Source organism: Conger conger, chromosome 8 (assembly GCF_963514075.1).
Source record: "Conger conger chromosome 8, fConCon1.1, whole genome shotgun sequence".
NCBI classification, from domain to species: domain Eukaryota; kingdom Metazoa; phylum Chordata; class Actinopteri; order Anguilliformes; family Congridae; genus Conger; species Conger conger.
Genome location: NC_083767.1, coordinates 27,867,566 through 27,884,454, shown reverse-complemented (window position 1 = coordinate 27,884,454; position 16,889 = coordinate 27,867,566). Strand labels below are relative to the sequence as shown.

The following is a 16,889-nucleotide window of genomic DNA, read 5'->3' as shown; positions in this document are numbered from 1 at the left end:
GTGTTCCGGAGAGTCTATAGAAAACATAGATAATAGCATTCCTATGGACAATCCCTAAGTATGCAACGGCGAAAGACACTTTTTTTTCTGAATTTTAAGTAAATAATGGACATTATATCAATGTTTCTCCAAGTTAGCATGTTTTTGCAATAACAAATCATGATGGATTTGGTTTGCTGGACCTTTGCCATGAAAAGAATACTGAATTTCTCCTCATTTGGGTTGATTTTCAAAATGATTGGCCTAAATGATTTCTTTACCCATATTGTTTGAAGAGTGGGTGGTTTTAATGCCTCCTTTCTTAGAAAAATTCTGAGGAGAACCCTGATATATTTTGATCCTTTCCTTTCATTTAAAATAGCAAATTAGATAGGCCTATGTATTAGGAATAACTTTTTGAGAATAGGTGATGCAAACATCAAAACTGGGTTTCATTTGCAAAACAGTAGATTCATGCAGAAAATTTGATTGTGTTCTCAAAACTCTTCATACCATTATCAAAATCACATATTTTCTTTTAAGACACCGCTATAACAAAAACTCCTCACAATACATCAAATCATAATTGCAATCATTTAGTCCTGATACAAAAAACAGAAAAATCAATTAATTAAATGTTTTAGGCAGTCTACTGATATTTACTACCCCACATCTTGCCTGTCATTTGCATTAGACCATAGATTAAGTCCACACAGTCCAGTGGTATACAGTACCATATGATTTCAGACAACACAGTACATACCATAACATACTGACACCAGTTATTAGAACTATGGGATTGTTCCGTTCAAATGGTACCTTATGGACTTGCTTCAGTTACCACCATATTCCTCTGCAAAGCTACTAGTGGCCAAATTTGACAGTGGTGATATTTTCTCAGGGCAAAATTGTCTTTAATTACTTCATCTTTGATGTCTTTCAGGTAGAGCAGAGTTTTCAAGGACAATATTTACAATAGCAGTCTCATATTCAGCTGCAAATGTAGCTTGTCTGCCACCAGCATATGGTCTTTTCTCAACCCTACAGTATAGTATACAGTAACAAATATTTCCCATCATAGTAATAGTAAGTAATGCAGAGTGTCAAAGCAAGCTGTATGTACAGCATTTGATGCATGTAGGACAGTATACTGTAATTGGTTAATTGCTATGTGGTTACAGTAGTACTCGGCAGCTCTCCACCTTGAAGATGTTGATCTGAATTATCCACAATTCCTTACTTGTATCTAGACTCTTTAAGGCCTTGTTCAGCTGTCCCACCTTGCATTTGCACAACCTACCCCTACATATCACTGCTGCTCTGATCTCCTACTCCCTCTGCTTCCATTTTCTGTGACATGGGTAACTAACCTGGTGTTTCGCTTTGTGTGACCTCATACTGGTAATACCCTGAGGTGACCTCTGTACTCAGTGCCAGCATTTGTGTTACAATGTGATAGTTCTGTGAAAACTGAAGACAATTGGGTAAAGAGAATTAGAAATCATAAAAAGTTTAGGTAATGGATTTGAAGTTCTCTGCATTTACAGTCTTTGTCCACAGCTGCCAACATTGCATCTGAACAATGGAGAAACATGGTAACTTGGCTTGCATCTAACTTAAAGCTAACTTAATCTTATCTGGAGAATCAATCCTGCTCAATTTGTGATTCAACTTGCGTGGTGACATGAGATTTCAAATGTCCCAGATTTCCAAAAGTTACCCGGAAACCCCCTACCTCAGCAACCCTAGCCATGAGCTTCTGTAAATTTGGAAAGTGTCTCGCGGAAGGAATGTTGGGAAATTCTGATATAGAGGTAGGATTAAGATTAATGTGCAAATGAAAATGCGCAAACACACACAGCAGTTAATAGATAAGCCATTTCTTTCTTTATCATGTGTTTGACCTTCTCTATAGCAGCTTATCTCCTTATTTTCTCTGCTGTTCAACATTGCAGTGCAGCATTTGCACAAGCACACTCACACAGGTGTTATTTCTCACAAAACACCCACCACTATTCCATTTATTTTAGTTGATAAAACTCTATGCAGCATTTAACATGGGGATTCAGATGACTGGGTTGTTGGTGCTCTGTTACCTAGAACTGACTTGGACAATGTTTTTTGACCTGGGGGAGCAAGAAGAGAAATGCATCATTGAGGAGGTGCCAGAGGACACACTCGTAACGGGTGAGTTTGGCTGACACCAGAAGACATATTTGTCATGGATGAGTTTGGTTGGTCAGAACAGAAGTCATTGAGCAGTTGTTACTTGGGCCACTGGACTTACAGTTCCATGAATATGGGCTCAAACAACTCAAACAAAACCACTTCACTATATCCCAGATTTCCAGGAGGAATTCTTGGGGAAATCCATCAAGCCCAGGATATTTACCTTTGCTCATTGAAATAAGGGCATTTTTAAATTCCGATAAAGTTATGTGATTCTAGGGCTTGGGATTCATCTACTGACAACCTACCTAGTTTTGATGGGAAGGATTTTATTTCTTTGTTTGAAGAGATAGGTTGGGATTCATACAAGTCTTGAAGGTATGATTTATTTCTATGGGATTAGAAGTTATATTTCCGCTTGTAGTTCTTTATGTTGGCGAATGATTCACACAGTTTTAATGCTAATAGTCTTGTAGGCCTTTCCCCATCAAAACAGTATTTAGTTATTTCACGATTAATACAAAATTTGGCTCTTGATTTCATTACTGCATTGGGCTTTCAATTCGGACAGTAATTTGGCAGCTTTGTCAGAAAAATTCTTAAATTTCTTAATCTGGCTTTCAAAATTATTTTTGGTCCTTGTGGTATTCAGATGTTAAACAAAATAAATACAATTCCTTCTTACAAAGCAAAAATGCAGAGGCAACCTTATTCTGAAAAGGTGAATGGCAGTTATATTTGTCCAGGGTAGCATTACACACTGTATTAAAGTCTCTGCCTACCACTATCAGATATCCTGAAACCCTAAAAATAACCAAGATATTTTGAAAGGACATCATTGTGAACATTAGGGGCATACAAAGCATACTTTCATGTTATTAACACTAGGGGTGTTAACAGTTTTAACAGTTTTAACTGTTAACAGAAACTGACTTGTATTTACAAATGATTTTTTACTTTTTTTATGAAGGTGAAATTGTAAGCCCAGTTTAAAATAAAACTCAGTTGATCTGTCAACCTATGTTTGATTTGAATAAATACCATCAATCACAAAGAAGAGTCTCACTTATCATGACATGGTGTCAGAAGTAACGGACGTTACGCCAACCAAGTAAGGGAGATGCCGAATTTCAACCCACCGGAGCCGTTCGATTTCACCCAGCCAGCTGCATGGCCGGTGTGGAGACAGCGTTTTTCCCGTTTTCGAGTAGCTTCGAAACTGGATAAGGAGACCGGCGAAGTGCAGGTGAATTCTTTGCTTTATGCAATGGGAAGAGACAGTGAACCCATATATAATGCTTTTCGGCTGGATGATGAGTTTAAATATGATGAAGTAATCAGAAGGTTTAACGACCATTTTGTGCCCAGGCGCAATGTGATTCATGAACGAGCATGTTTCCACAAGCGGGCTCAGAAGGTGGGAGAATCTGTGGAATCTTTTGTGAGGAATCTCTATGAGTTAGCCGAATATTGTGAGTTTGGGATTACCAAGGACGAGCAGATCAGAGACCGAATTGTGATAGGAATCATGGATAGTGATGTTTCACAAAAGCTACAACTGGAAACTGATTTGACGCTGCCCAAAGCGATCCAAATCGCGCATCAGTGTGAACAAATAAAGATGCAGAGTGCGGAGATGAGGGCTGACAACAACATTGAAGTGGACGAGGTGAGACAAAAGCAGCACCATGGATACTCAAAGAGGAGCACCGGAGGACTGCGGCAGTTCAACAAACAGAGAAACAGTAAGTTTCAGCAAGGAAATTGCTCACGTTGTAATCGAATGCATCATGATACGGAAATATGCCCTGCACGCAACAAGCGGTGCAGGAAGTGTAACAAAATGGGACATTTTGAGATTGTGTGCAAGACAAAGATGGTGAAAGAAGTTACGACAGAGCCTGACATGGAAATGGAAGATCAAGGAGCATATTTCCTGGGGTCAGTAACTAAACAGACAGACTGACTGTAGATAAATAAACTGACCAGATACATAAACTAACAACCTGTATTATAATTTGTAAGTATCAATCACAGAGAAATGTATACTCCACTCTGTCAAACAGTTTTGATCAGTTGCAAGAGCTTAGCATCACCAAGCTATCAGCTACGGTGGTTTCATGTTTCATTTGGTGGTTTGCCGCTACGGTAAGAATTTCGCAAGGAAAAAAATAATTTGCCCTTAACCCTGCATTGCTCCAGGGGAAGACTGTCTCCTGCTTAGTCTAATCAACTGTACATCACTCTGGATAAGAGCATCTGCCAAATGCCATTAATGTAATGTAATTTGAACAGCAAGGTCAATTCCTTTGTTTTTGCGATACACTGAAGACAATTGAGTTTGAGGTCAAAAGATGACACATCCGAATTTCAGCTTTTATTTCCTGGTATTTTTTTGTTTAGTCTAGATTTGTTAAACAACATAGAACATATCACCTTTTGCATCAGTCCTCCCAATTTGGGCGGTCTGATGCAAAAGGAAGCCATTTTTAAGCAAGCTATTTTTAGGCTAAGAAAAGAGAGGACATCGACATTCGAGTCATTGCACAAGCATTGTGAGTGAAAGCTGTGAAGAAAAACCCCACATCAGTCAGTGACATCACAAACAATCTCCACAGGGAAGATGTGAAGGTCTCGATCAACCATTTGAAGAAGACTTAGAGAGCAGCAATTTAGAGACTATACCACAAGATGCAAACTACTCATCAGTAAGAATTGGAGAAGGTGAGATTACAATTTGCAAATAAGTACAGATGATGGAAAGTTCTGGAACAAAGTTTGATGGACTGATGAGACTCTCATTAACCTCTACCAAAGCGATGGAAAGGCCAAAGTGTGCAGAAAGAAGGGATCTGCTCATGATGCAAAACATACATCTGTGAAGCATGGTGAAGGAAGTGTCAGGGCAAAGTCAACCACAAGACTTGGCTGCAGTTATTGCAAACAAGGGATATGCTACCAAATATTAAGTGTTATTTACTTTCAATTACTTAAAGGACAGTCACACTTTTTGAGTTGAGTTTATTTGGATTAAATGCTTAAATTATGTATGCAGGCATTTTTAAAATCACCACCAGTGTAGCAGTTTTCTAAATACGGGGCAAAACTTATATCCAAATATCCACAACCAACGCTTTGGTATAGCTTGTTAGCTAGATATGAACTTACTCGTCACTTAGCTGCCCTCCTTGGTTGTGGTTGTGGACCCCTTGGTTCTGGATACTTCTTCCAATTAATCCTCTCGGTTAGCTTCGGCTGCCTTGTCCTCTACTGTCTGACGCCCTCACTCATGCAATTCGTCCTCTGTAAATTCTGGTTAAAAACTCGTCGGTTGTATATTTCTGTCAAAATCGAAAAGCTCGTCCTCTAAGTTGGTGAAGTCAGAGCTGTCCGTCATATCGCTCAGACTAGCCAAGTTAGGTTCTGTGATATTTTTATGAACAGAGCCCGAAGACTCGGGGGAATCTGCACCTATACCCCTGGCGGAAGTTGCTGAGGTAGTCAAAAAGCTCCTCAGTGGCAAGTCGCCGGGTGTAGATGAGATTTGCCCTGAGATGCTGAAGGCTCTGGACATTGTTGGGCTGTCTTGGCTTCAGTGTCGCGTGGAGGTCGGGGACAGTACCTGTAGAGTGGCAGACCGGGGTGGTGGTCCCCATTTTCAAGAAGGGGGACCGGAGGGTGTGCTCCAATTACCAGGGTATCACACTCCTCAGCCTCCCTGGGAAAGCTTACTCTAGGGTGCTGGAAAGGAGGCTCCGACCGACGGTCGGACCTCGGATCCAGGAGGAGCAATGTGGCTTCCGTCCTGGCCGTGGAACAGTGGACCAGCTCTTTACCTTGGCAGGGTTGCTGGCGAGGTCATGGGAGTTTGCCCATCCAGTCCACATGTGCTTTGTGGACTTGGAGAAGGCTTTCGACCGTGTCCCCCGGGGAACCCTGTGGGGTGTACTGCGTGAGTATGGGGTACCGGGGCTGTTGTTATGAGCCATCAGGTCCCTGTATAACAAAAGTGAGAGCTGTGTCCGCATTCTCGGCACAAAGTCAAGCACGTTCCTGTGGGTGTTGGACTCCGCCAAGGTTGCCCCTTGTCACCGGTCCTGTTTGTGGTATTCATAAACAGGATCTCAAGGCGCAGCCGAGGTGAGGAGAGTGTCCGGTTTGGTGACCTCAGAATCGCATCTCTGCTTTTTGTGGATGATGTGGTTCTGCTGGCTTCATCGGACCGTGACCTTCAGCACGCACTGGAGCGGTTTGCAGCCGAGTGTGAAGCGGCCGGGATATGAAGTAGAGCCGCTGCTCCTTCGCGTCGTCCAACTGGGCGGAGACCCCGAGGGAGACCCAGAGCCCGCTGGAGAGATTATATATCTCTCCTGGCCAGGGAATGCCTCGGGATCCCCCAGGAGGAACTAGAATGCGTTGCTGGGGAGAGGGACGCCTGGAATACCCGGCTTTGCCTACTGCCACCGCGACCCGACTCCGGATAAGTGGGTGATGATGGATGGATGGATATTTTTATGCCAACATTACAATATTTCCATGGGAGTGTTATATGTGATTGCGTGACCATCCACTATTAAAAAGCGAATTGTGTGGGTTAGTGCTATTGGCTAGCTCCATCACACTAACCTCAAATGGGGACCAGTAAGGCCAACAACACACTTGTAAGTTTTATCACCACTGCTGTGAAGTAAAAAAAAAAAAAAAGTGCTGAAACTACATTTTCTCTGAGAAATGTATTGTTGAATTCACTTGCACACAGAGGTCTACATTCTCTTTTGCCCTCCCTACATGAACTTAACAAACAGACTTTATAATATTACTTGTAACGTTACAAGCAGTGCACGGCCTGCCTCCGCTTTCATGTGATCCCGAAACTATCTGATGCGGGTCTTTATTTTGCGCGATTTGTATCCGTAAACAGGTAAACGTGTGAGAGCTTTAGGGTGACTAGGTGGACCGAAGAAAGCAGAGCAGAGCTTCCTTAAATAACAGTAATAATAAAGAGTCGACCTACCCAACATGCTCCTACTAATGTTGGAGAGGTTTGTAGTGCTTGCTATGGGGACGTACAAATAAACATGAAAGGCATAAACTTGGTAGCTTGCAAGCTAACTAGCTAGCAAGTTTGGCAGAACGCTGCAGTTTACCAACTCTGCTTAGCAACCTCCTGGGACTTTCTGTAAATTATTCTTGTCATGAAATTGCCAATAAAAACGGTTTTAATTAGATTGCGTTTATAGGCCTAATATCTATGTTATTATGTTTGGTAACTGTTTTCTAAAAGCAATAACTCATTTCAGGGCGTGGTAGGCTATATCAAAATTTCATCACAGTTACGGGGGTTAGGAACAACGCCCCTTAGCTGTGATAAAATTTCTATATACCACTGCCTGTTGTGAGTTATTGCTTAAACCCCGCCTGTTATAAATGCATCAGTCACAATACCTTTTAATGTAACGTTGTATATTCCATGTCGACCATGCATATATTCCGTCCGATTTAGCACTCACTCTTATCAATTTCATAAATGGTGTGATTAATAGGCTCCCGACAACATAGACAATTTCTACAAGACAATTTTCAGACGAAAAATGTAAATGGTAAGATTCACCAACCAGCTCATCAGGAGGTTAGGTGTCTTGCTCAGGGACACCTCGACACAGCCTTGGCGGGGGAATCAAACCGGAAACCTATACATGTTATCCTCATAAATTAACCTTAACTTTTTATTTGAGTTGTGGATAAATAGAAACAAATGAAGTGAACCTCTTTGATCTGTGGTTCCTGTAATATGATATTCAAGCAACAATACTAACAACACTTTACCCCTTTATGTGTGCAAATGTCCCTACCAGTGGAAGGGCTATTGCAGAGTGTGTCTGTGTCCCTGTGTGTGCTTGTTTGTGTGTATGCGTTTGTGTGGATGTGTAAATCCACAAGTAAAACAGTCAATGCAAAGTCAAAAGGTGAAACCTATCAACCCTGGTCAGAGGGGAGGAGATTTTGTCTCCAGTTTGGTGGGTGGGAGCACGTTCACAGTAGGATTGCTGGTGGTGGTTTTTTTTCCAACACTTGTGCGCTGATGTCCAGTAGCAGTGCATTTAAATAATAATTTTCTAGTTACTGTACAGAATGTGTACCAAACCGAAAGCACCGCGCCGCACCGAACGGTACGATACGGTACATCGTTACACCCCTACGGGAGCCACTTTTTAAAAAATCTGACTGAACATTGTTCTTTCTGATATCCTACTGTACAGTGCTGAAACTTCAGTGATAGAGGAAAATGATGGTTACTATGCAGAACTGGAAGACTTTTTGAATATACACTCTTTGTGCTCTCCTCAGGGTATTTCTTACTGGAATATTGGGACTCTAAGAAGCCAAATCACTCACCCCATCTTGGTCTGACTGTCACTGTGAGCGACCCAGACCACCAGGTGAGAAACACAGGCACCAGGTTAAAAACCTATGCACCAGGAGAGACATGCAGACAGCAGGAGAGCACCCCACAGCAGAAAGGGGGGGAATACCCTTTACGGTAAAGATCTGCAAAATGCCTAATCAACCAATGAATTTGCCCATAGTCCATGGTCAATGGGGTGCCAGTCTCGATTGCAAAAACAGTCACTTTTAATAAATCTGCAGGCATCATAGCCATCTATATCTATTTGTTTCCATTTTAATGCCTTAAATCATATGGCAGGCTAACTAGCTAACCTAATAAGACTTCTCATGGTGTTACCACTGTCCTTCAAGATCACTTTGCACATCCTTGCGATTTCTCCATTACTGACCCCAAAATGAAAGGTAAAGGAGTTAGGAATGATAAAATAAAATGTACCAAATTTTCACAAAAGTTAGGTTATAATGCCAACACCATCTCCAGAAAATCAGTCTTAGATATTTGAGTCTTTGCCAAGGTATCATTAGTTATCTGAAATAACATCACACCAAATTACGGCTCCAGCCACTTAAAGCTATGCTGTATACTGTTAAACCTTTGACCACGGTTTTACATTCCATTAATGCCATCAGCGAGCGTTTTGTAAGGCAAACAAAAGGCAACATCAGCAGCTGTTATAATTCTCAATATAAATAAGGATATCAAAAGCACTCTAAAAATCTTGTCTAAATGAACCAGTTGCAAGATTAGTTTTATAACGTCTCTGATTTTCTGATTTTACTTATGTGCAGTCTTTGCAGTGCAAATGGCAGACGTTCAAAGTCATAATGTGTAATCTAACTAGTGCGCAATGAATGAGTCACATTCAAAACATAAATAACTTCTCTTAAAATATGTTTATTCAACAAATTTCAATTTCAGTGTTTCCATGTCCAAGTCCAACGTTTACCATCACCCTAATAAACACATAGCCATGTGCAAACTGCGAATACACAAATAAGTCATCTGTAATCATAGTGCAGCCCCTCCATCTGATAATCTTGTTAATTTTCTTTTCAGCATGTAGATACAGGCATAGATAAATTGTATATAATGAAAAACAATGTCATAGTAACCGGTTTGTTATGAGTGGCGGGTGTTATATTATTTCAAGACAATAAAGCAGCCTAGCTATAATCAATAAATTGAAAGCAGTAATGGCATGTAGTAGACTCGCCCTACTAGTAACCAATAGTAGGCATCCAGACTACACAGCATTTACATAGTAAATGGCTCATGATGAATATTATTATCAAAATTATTAATATTATATTCGTATCAATAAGTACAAATCTTAATATAAATCTCATTGTAATTTTCTAGTCTATGTGTATGATTGTGCAACTGCAAACTAATTCTGACACTTAAGCCTAATTTATACTTCTGTGTCGAATCTACGCAGCCTATGGATAGCCGTGTTCCCTACGCCATAGGCTACGCAGAGGCTACGACGCGTAGTTACATTTCTGGGGAGGTGCGCATCAAGATACGTCGTAGGCCACGGCATAGGGAACGCGGCTACGTGTAGGCTGTCGTAACCTCTACGTAGATTTGACGCAAAAGTATAAAACAGGCTTTACTGTTACTTTTTTCTTGCACTTTCTTTCTCCTAGTAAAAAACAAATCTGTTTGGATGATTTGAGCTCTTTACTCAAAGATGGTCTAGAGCAGGTGGCATCAGAGAGGCAACTACAGAAGTGATCTAAGGATAGCAGTATCGCACTTCAAAAACTTAACATAAATTTTGAAATGTTCAACTGCAATTTTTACCAATTGTCCAATCAACTGAATCAATCCAATACTTTTGCTCACCTAATAATTGGGTGGTCTGATACCACAAGTGCTTTGCTTGTGGTATGCTGCTGTGGGGACAGAGGAACCTATCGCAGACTCAGGGGTTATGAGAAAAAGGGCGGGTTTAATAAAGGCAGACGAAGGGGCAGACAGAGCGTAATCAAAACAGGCAAAGTTAAAAAACCAGGAGGTCAGTCCAAACAGGGCAGAGGTACTGAAATCACAATCCAGAGAGACAGAGTCCAAAAGGCCAGACAGGAGTCATAAAACAGAAATCCAATGCAGAACAAAACAGAACAGAATATAAACGGATAGAAAACAGGCTAGACCGAAACAGAGCCGAGCACAACCATACACAGGGGGAATATACTTGACGAACTAGCAACAAGAGAACAAAACAGGCAGGCTTAAATGGACTAACAAATTAACTAAACAATAAACAAGTGCTAGTGCTGGGGAACAGATAATGAGTAACAGCTCGAAATTGGGAGAGAAGTAAAAGAAGAACATAGAAAAGGGGAAAACAAATAGAAGGCCACAGACGTGACACATAACCATGTCTTAACCTGAACTGTTCAAGTAAATATGCCGGCTGTATAAACAAATAAAATGAACAATGTGGTCTAAACAAATGGATGTGGATAAGATCATTGGCTGAACAAATTAAACTCTTTTTTTCTTTCTTTTTTTTTTTTCTTATGCAGACTTTGATGTCTAAAAGATATGGGCGAAAGGGAAAATTTACATTTACTGCACATTCCTCTGGCCTCCATTTCCTGTGTATGCAGTCCAACTCCACACGCTTTGCAGTGTTTGCTGGGGACAGGCTGGTGAGTTCAGTCACACAACATACTTGATGGTTTGGTATAATAAGACAACAATAATACACAACACAGACCCAACATTTGGATATCAATTCAGCATTAATAGGCTGACTGCAAGTTTCCTGAACCACAAAGCCTGACTCGCAAAAAAGTGAGGATATGCTAAATTCATGTAGGTATTGGGAGAAACTGCTTGCTTTCCTCAAATGCAGCCAATAGCCTATAACTTGAAATTAATTCTTACATTGGCTAAAAGCCCATGCCACCGAGCATACATACAAATGTCTCAATAAAGTATATTTTCACCTGGTTTTAGCGACTGCACCTGGATGTTCAAACGGGAGAACACACCATGGACCCAGGCACTGTGAAAGCAAAAGACACAGTGAAGACCATGGAGTACAGCCTGCAGCACATAATCGACCAAATGATGTACATCAGCAGGCAGCAGAACTTCCAGAGGGTAGCATGTGGATCCTGTGATAAAGCTCAGCATGTGATAAAGACAGAACAGCATATATCCATATCAATTTTCCATAGCATGTTTATCCCTACAGACTCGTGAATCTATGCCCTGGTTTGAATGCACTGCAGTGTTGACAATCAATGTCAAAGCCTATACAGTAAAATATTCAATGTTAATATTGAGTCCAACTGGAATCAAATGCACTGTGTAAAGGAGGCTGTTTAGGGTTGGTTTAACACGGAACATTTTACTGTATGCGGATTCTTAGATGACCAAATGGGTTGGCTCAGGATTGGTGCACCATTTACACAATCTGAACAAAGAATCAGAAAAAAAAAAAGTGTTCCTAGTTGATTTTTTTAGCATGACGGCAAACAATCTACCAGTTATTTTACTTATCTGAGCTATCCTGAATTATGCCAGATAATCTTTTTTTTCAGCTCATAACAAATACTGGCCAAACCGTTCATTAATGAAGATAAACTACTTAGAATGTAATCAATGAATGAGCATTTGTCAAAAATAGCCTAGCCTTCCTAGAGAACCTCTTGCATAGAGAAATAATATGCATCTCATTCTCATTGATTAGCTATGGTTACAGGGTTTAAATAAGACATAGCAGGTAACTTAGAAGTGGTAATACCAACTGTTTTAAGGCAAACTAACACAAATTCTAATTTATTTATTTATGGAATTCCCCTTTAGCACGAGTCAAGCTTTACCTGCTTACATTCCATCTAGCCGAGATGGTGTGGCGTGTGGCGAAGGCCGTCAGAACTGCATATGAGTTGTTGCAAATCCATCCTACCGATGCCTACCCTCTGTAAAATGTAGCCGCCGACACTCTTCCATATATCTGTTTCTTTAGGAGCGGGAAGAGACATTTCGTCAAATCAGTGAACAAACCAACGGAAATATTTTGTGGTGGGCTATCCTGCAAACGTCCATTCTTCTCGCCGTCGGTGTCTGGCAGATGAAGCGTTTGAAAGATTTCCTCATCGAAAAGAAGCTCGTATAAGACTGTCAAGTCCATCCGTGCCTGCTTTTTTTCACTCTACACTCAACTGGTCACACAATAAAATCTTGATAGCATCAACAACGCTGGTCTTGTTTGAATCAACGCACACCACGGCCAAAAATGAGAAACCAACAACACGTAAGCTCCGTCAACTCCACATTTTAACACCAACTTCCCCGATTTCTGATATCTGTGTATAGATAAAGCCAGGACTAGGAAGATAAATAAGCCAGGACACGCGCATAAATAGTTGGATTTTGGAGATAAGTCACGTGCAAGGAAGTCCATAGCAGGTTCAGTTCTTGCAGAACAGATTTTAAATTTCAGAAGCTTTGTGGGTGAGAGAAGAGCAACTATTCTGGTTACCAGATTCGGGTAAGACAGCCGAATGTTTTCGGGATAGTATGGTGGCTAGCCAGCGAAGTAACGTTGGCTACTTCGAGATTGATCGGTCAGTAGGCAACGTAGATGGCTATAGCGTTTGCTAACATTACGCTAGTCGAGATAACACCGGCAATGTTTGCTTTCACTGACAATTAGATTTATCCGATCTCACAAACATAGCTACACTTTTTGAGTACTGTCAAGTTTACTGAAGCAACATTAGACTAACGTACTTTGCTAGCTAGCTAGCTGTAACTAGCTGGCTATATTAACGACATTATGTCATCATCGCAATGGTGACAGACGTTGAAGCTCTAACGTTAACTACATTACATTACATTACATTACATTATTGGCATTTGGCAGACGCTCTTATCCAGAGCGACGTAACTAGCCACTTAGATAACGTTGGTTAATCATGCCTTAGACATAACGTAAACCCACCGTGTTCCGATCACCAAGCTAACTGACCTTGTTGAACAGTGCAACTTTCATGACGAATGACCAACAAAAAAAAAAAGTATAATTCTTTCCGTTTTCATAAAAACTTACATACGCGATCCATTTCAGCAGAAAGTGACATATTTGAATTGGTAATAGTGCTCCACTGTGGTGGGGAAGCTGTTGCTAATGAGAGACTACGAACCTGACAGGCTTATGCATAGGTGTTCGGACCATCGTGAGCTAACACGGTCTTCCGAACACAGGGACATTGTGCAGTTATTTGTCTTCTCTAAAACTATTGGTCCAGCTCACATCAATCAAAGTGTTTTACTGTCTGACAGTCAATAACCAACCATAATCATAAGCCTCATTTCTCAGGAGAAAAGCAACCATTGAACGGACATTGGACATTAACTTCTGGTGTTTACGAGTTTACATTACCTAAATTAAGATAACGTTAGCGGTTTGTAAATTAGCTAAAATACACTGTAGTTAATAGAGCTAATCTGATTAACTAGGTTGTTTATTCTGCTTTTTACCATTCCAAGACTTGGAATAAAGTATTTGTCTTCTACTAGCTTCTACTATTCTACTTCTAGTCTTCTACTATTTATTATGATTATTATTATTAATAATAATAATAATAATAATAATTATTATTATTATTATTATTATTATTATTATTAACTCAGTATTTATTAGTATTAACTAGCTACTACTAACTGGTTAAACTTAAAGTTCTGATTAATTATAGTAGTAGTAGTACTAGTTCGACCATGCCAAACTCAAAAACACATGCCAATGTTTACTTTTCCCAAATTGAGCCCAGAAGCAGATTGAAACAATTGAGTTCACCTGGCCACACTTTTGATGTTAGCTAGCTCCTGCTAGCTCCTCCTGTCAGCCAGTGCTCCTGCCATCGACAAAGGTGCATCTAGCTAGCTACCAAACTCATTCATTTCATACGCTGCTCCACAGGCAGATGTTCACAGCTGCACTTAGATAAATGTTAATATATGTTAATACGGTATACTAATATTCTAAACAGTGGTGATCGTATTTAACAACAAAAGTCCTGACCACAAAGTTTCTACAAGCACACTGACAATGGCATGATCAAAGGAAATTCCCGAAGAGATTGCTCAGGCTTAAGGACAGCGAATCACAACTGGGTTTTCCCTGGCTCAAAACTAGGGCTTAGGTGGTGACTTTTCGTGACAACGGCTGCTGTTCTATGAGGGGTGGAAGAACAAAAATGACTGAATAAATGCTGAATCAATTAATTTGCAATTTAATGAAATGTTGCATTTAACGATAGAATGCCCATTGTTTACTTCAAATTTCTCTGGAGGAATATTTTTCATTTCAACGTTGCATACATGTTATGACAAAGTCCTGAGTGGTAGGAGTAGTCACGTGACTAAATGCAATATCCACGACAGCACAATTCTAATTGAAGTGCAATTGACTACTGCAATTCCCTCTTGGCTGGCCTCCCAGCGTCTGCCATCAGACCCCTCCAACTCATCCAGAATGCAGCAGCTCGTCTGGTCTTCAACCTTCCCAAATACTCACACGTCACCCCCCTGCTTACTTCCCTCCACTGGCTGCCTGTCATGGCTCGCATCAAATTCAAAACATTGGTGCTAGCCTTCCAAGCAGTTAAAGGGTCTTCCCCAGCTTATCTGCAAAAAATCATCAGACCCTACACCCCTGCCAGACCTCTTCGTTCAGCCTCCACAGGCCGCTTGGCACCTCCCCCTCTCAGAACCTCCACCTCACGCTCACGACTACTGTCTGTTCTGGCTCCACGGTGGTGGAACGAACTCCCCGTTGAGGTCAGAACTATAGAATCCCTCCCCACCTTCAAGCGCAAGCTGAAGACACACCTCTTCAAACAGCACCTCTCCCCATCCCTCCCTACCTCCCTGTGAACCTTAATTGTTGTCTCTGTGACTTGTGTATCAGTATTTTAGTTGGCTAGGTAAGCAGTGTTTGGATAGTTAACTTTGGTGACTTTTGCTCTTGTTTGTTTGTTCAAAAAAAAAAAAAAAAAAAAAAAAAAAAAAATGGCCCTTGTCCTTATCTTTGTTGTACAGGTAGCAGTTGAAATTGTACTTACCTCTAGGGTCTTTCAGCGAACTTATCCCTGGTTATGGGTATGCACTTTGTTGTACGTCGCTCTGGATAAGAGCGTCTGCCAAATGCCAATAATGTAAATGTAATGTAATGTAAAGTGCAAGTTTATTGCTGTTTGATGGGGGGAAGAGGTAGAATTAAGGGTCAGCGTCTGTAAGTCCATAATCCAAGAGAATCATCATTGTCCGAAGCCAGGGGTCGGTACACAGAGAGAGGTTCTCATACAGTCCAGGGCTGGGCTTTCCTTCGGGTAGTCAGACAGGCAGGGGTCGGGCACGAAGCGTGCAGGGGTCGGGCACGAAGCGGGTTCTCATCCACAGCAGATTTTTCCTTTCAAAACAGATCATACACGGCACGTTAATACATTTCTCCAACCACAACTCTCCACAATACAACTCTCCACAACTTTGGTTTCGCCTAAGCTACTCCGAATTCCTGGTGTCTCGCAGCCCCTCTTATCCTACACTGATTACCCTGGTGATTTGCTGCAGCTGGATTGTTTATGGGCATGCAGCTTCTCCACTGCAACCTGACGTATCACCCATCTATTACCTCTCCCTGGGGCTGTCCCTGCCAGCTGCCACAGTGTACAAAAGTAATTGTATAGGAATGCTATTACCAGTGCCGCACAGTTAAGGCATCGGACCTTGATGCAGGCATCAGTTTGATGCAGTTGCACACGAGGCCCCGGTCCTGCTGAAGCCAAGTATGGCCGGCGCATGAGCAGCATAATTGGGCTGCCGCTCCGAGGGTTGGGGGAGAGACTCTGCGGGGAGGATTGGCATATTCGAGAAGCGCCCCGGATTTCCCCAGAATCACGGTCTTGAAGAAGGCGTGTTGATCTACTTCTGCCCGCCGGGATGTGGGGTTGTACGCAGTGTTTCCTCAACATGGGTAATTGAAATAAACAGGGTAGAAATAGGGTTTCCAACGGTGTATTGTTTGTCGGGCTTGCATTAAACATCTCAGACGTTTTCGATGGCATAATCATTTTCTTTATATTTTCAGTACGAACATTAGGAGTGTGAACGGTTAAACATTTAAGCAGTTAACCGAAACTGAGTTATAAACGTTTCCAAAAATTGCTAACCGATAATTTTTTTCTGAAGCTGAAATGGCTCAGTTTGAAATAAATGGGCCTTCACCACCAGGCATATTATTGTGGTTTCTTAGGGTTCACAGAGGATCCGTGTTTATTTGTTGACACGCAAATTCAAACTACTGCAA

General features: G+C 41.2%; 1 protein-coding gene and 1 long non-coding RNA gene across 4 annotated transcripts in view; one reads left to right on the top strand and one right to left on the bottom strand.

The window, feature by feature from the left end:
- The window catches only part of LOC133135331 (uncharacterized), a 57,263-nt gene extending 43,500 nt beyond the window's left edge, over positions 1-13,763 (bottom strand). The window contains exons 1-3 of one of the 3 annotated variants that reach the window (XR_009709383.1): positions 13,632-13,763; positions 12,400-12,539; positions 11,518-11,576 (exon numbers count right to left, since the gene is read on the bottom strand). This is a non-coding gene — a long non-coding RNA (uncharacterized LOC133135331). Of the gene's footprint in view, positions 1-10,537; positions 11,215-11,517; positions 11,577-12,399; positions 12,898-13,631 lie in introns of those variants that run through there. The other 2 variants (XR_009709382.1, XR_009709381.1) reach the window with 2 other exon arrangements.
- Positions 2,037-12,695, top strand: si:ch211-255i20.3 (transmembrane emp24 domain-containing protein 11). The gene is made up of 5 exons (XM_061252257.1): positions 2,037-2,166; positions 8,497-8,588; positions 11,092-11,217; positions 11,528-11,674; positions 12,546-12,695. Exons 1-5 carry the CDS (start codon positions 2,037-2,039, stop codon positions 12,693-12,695), a joined length of 645 nt encoding a protein of 214 aa, XP_061108241.1.
- Positions 13,764-16,889: the final 3,126 nt, after the last annotated feature.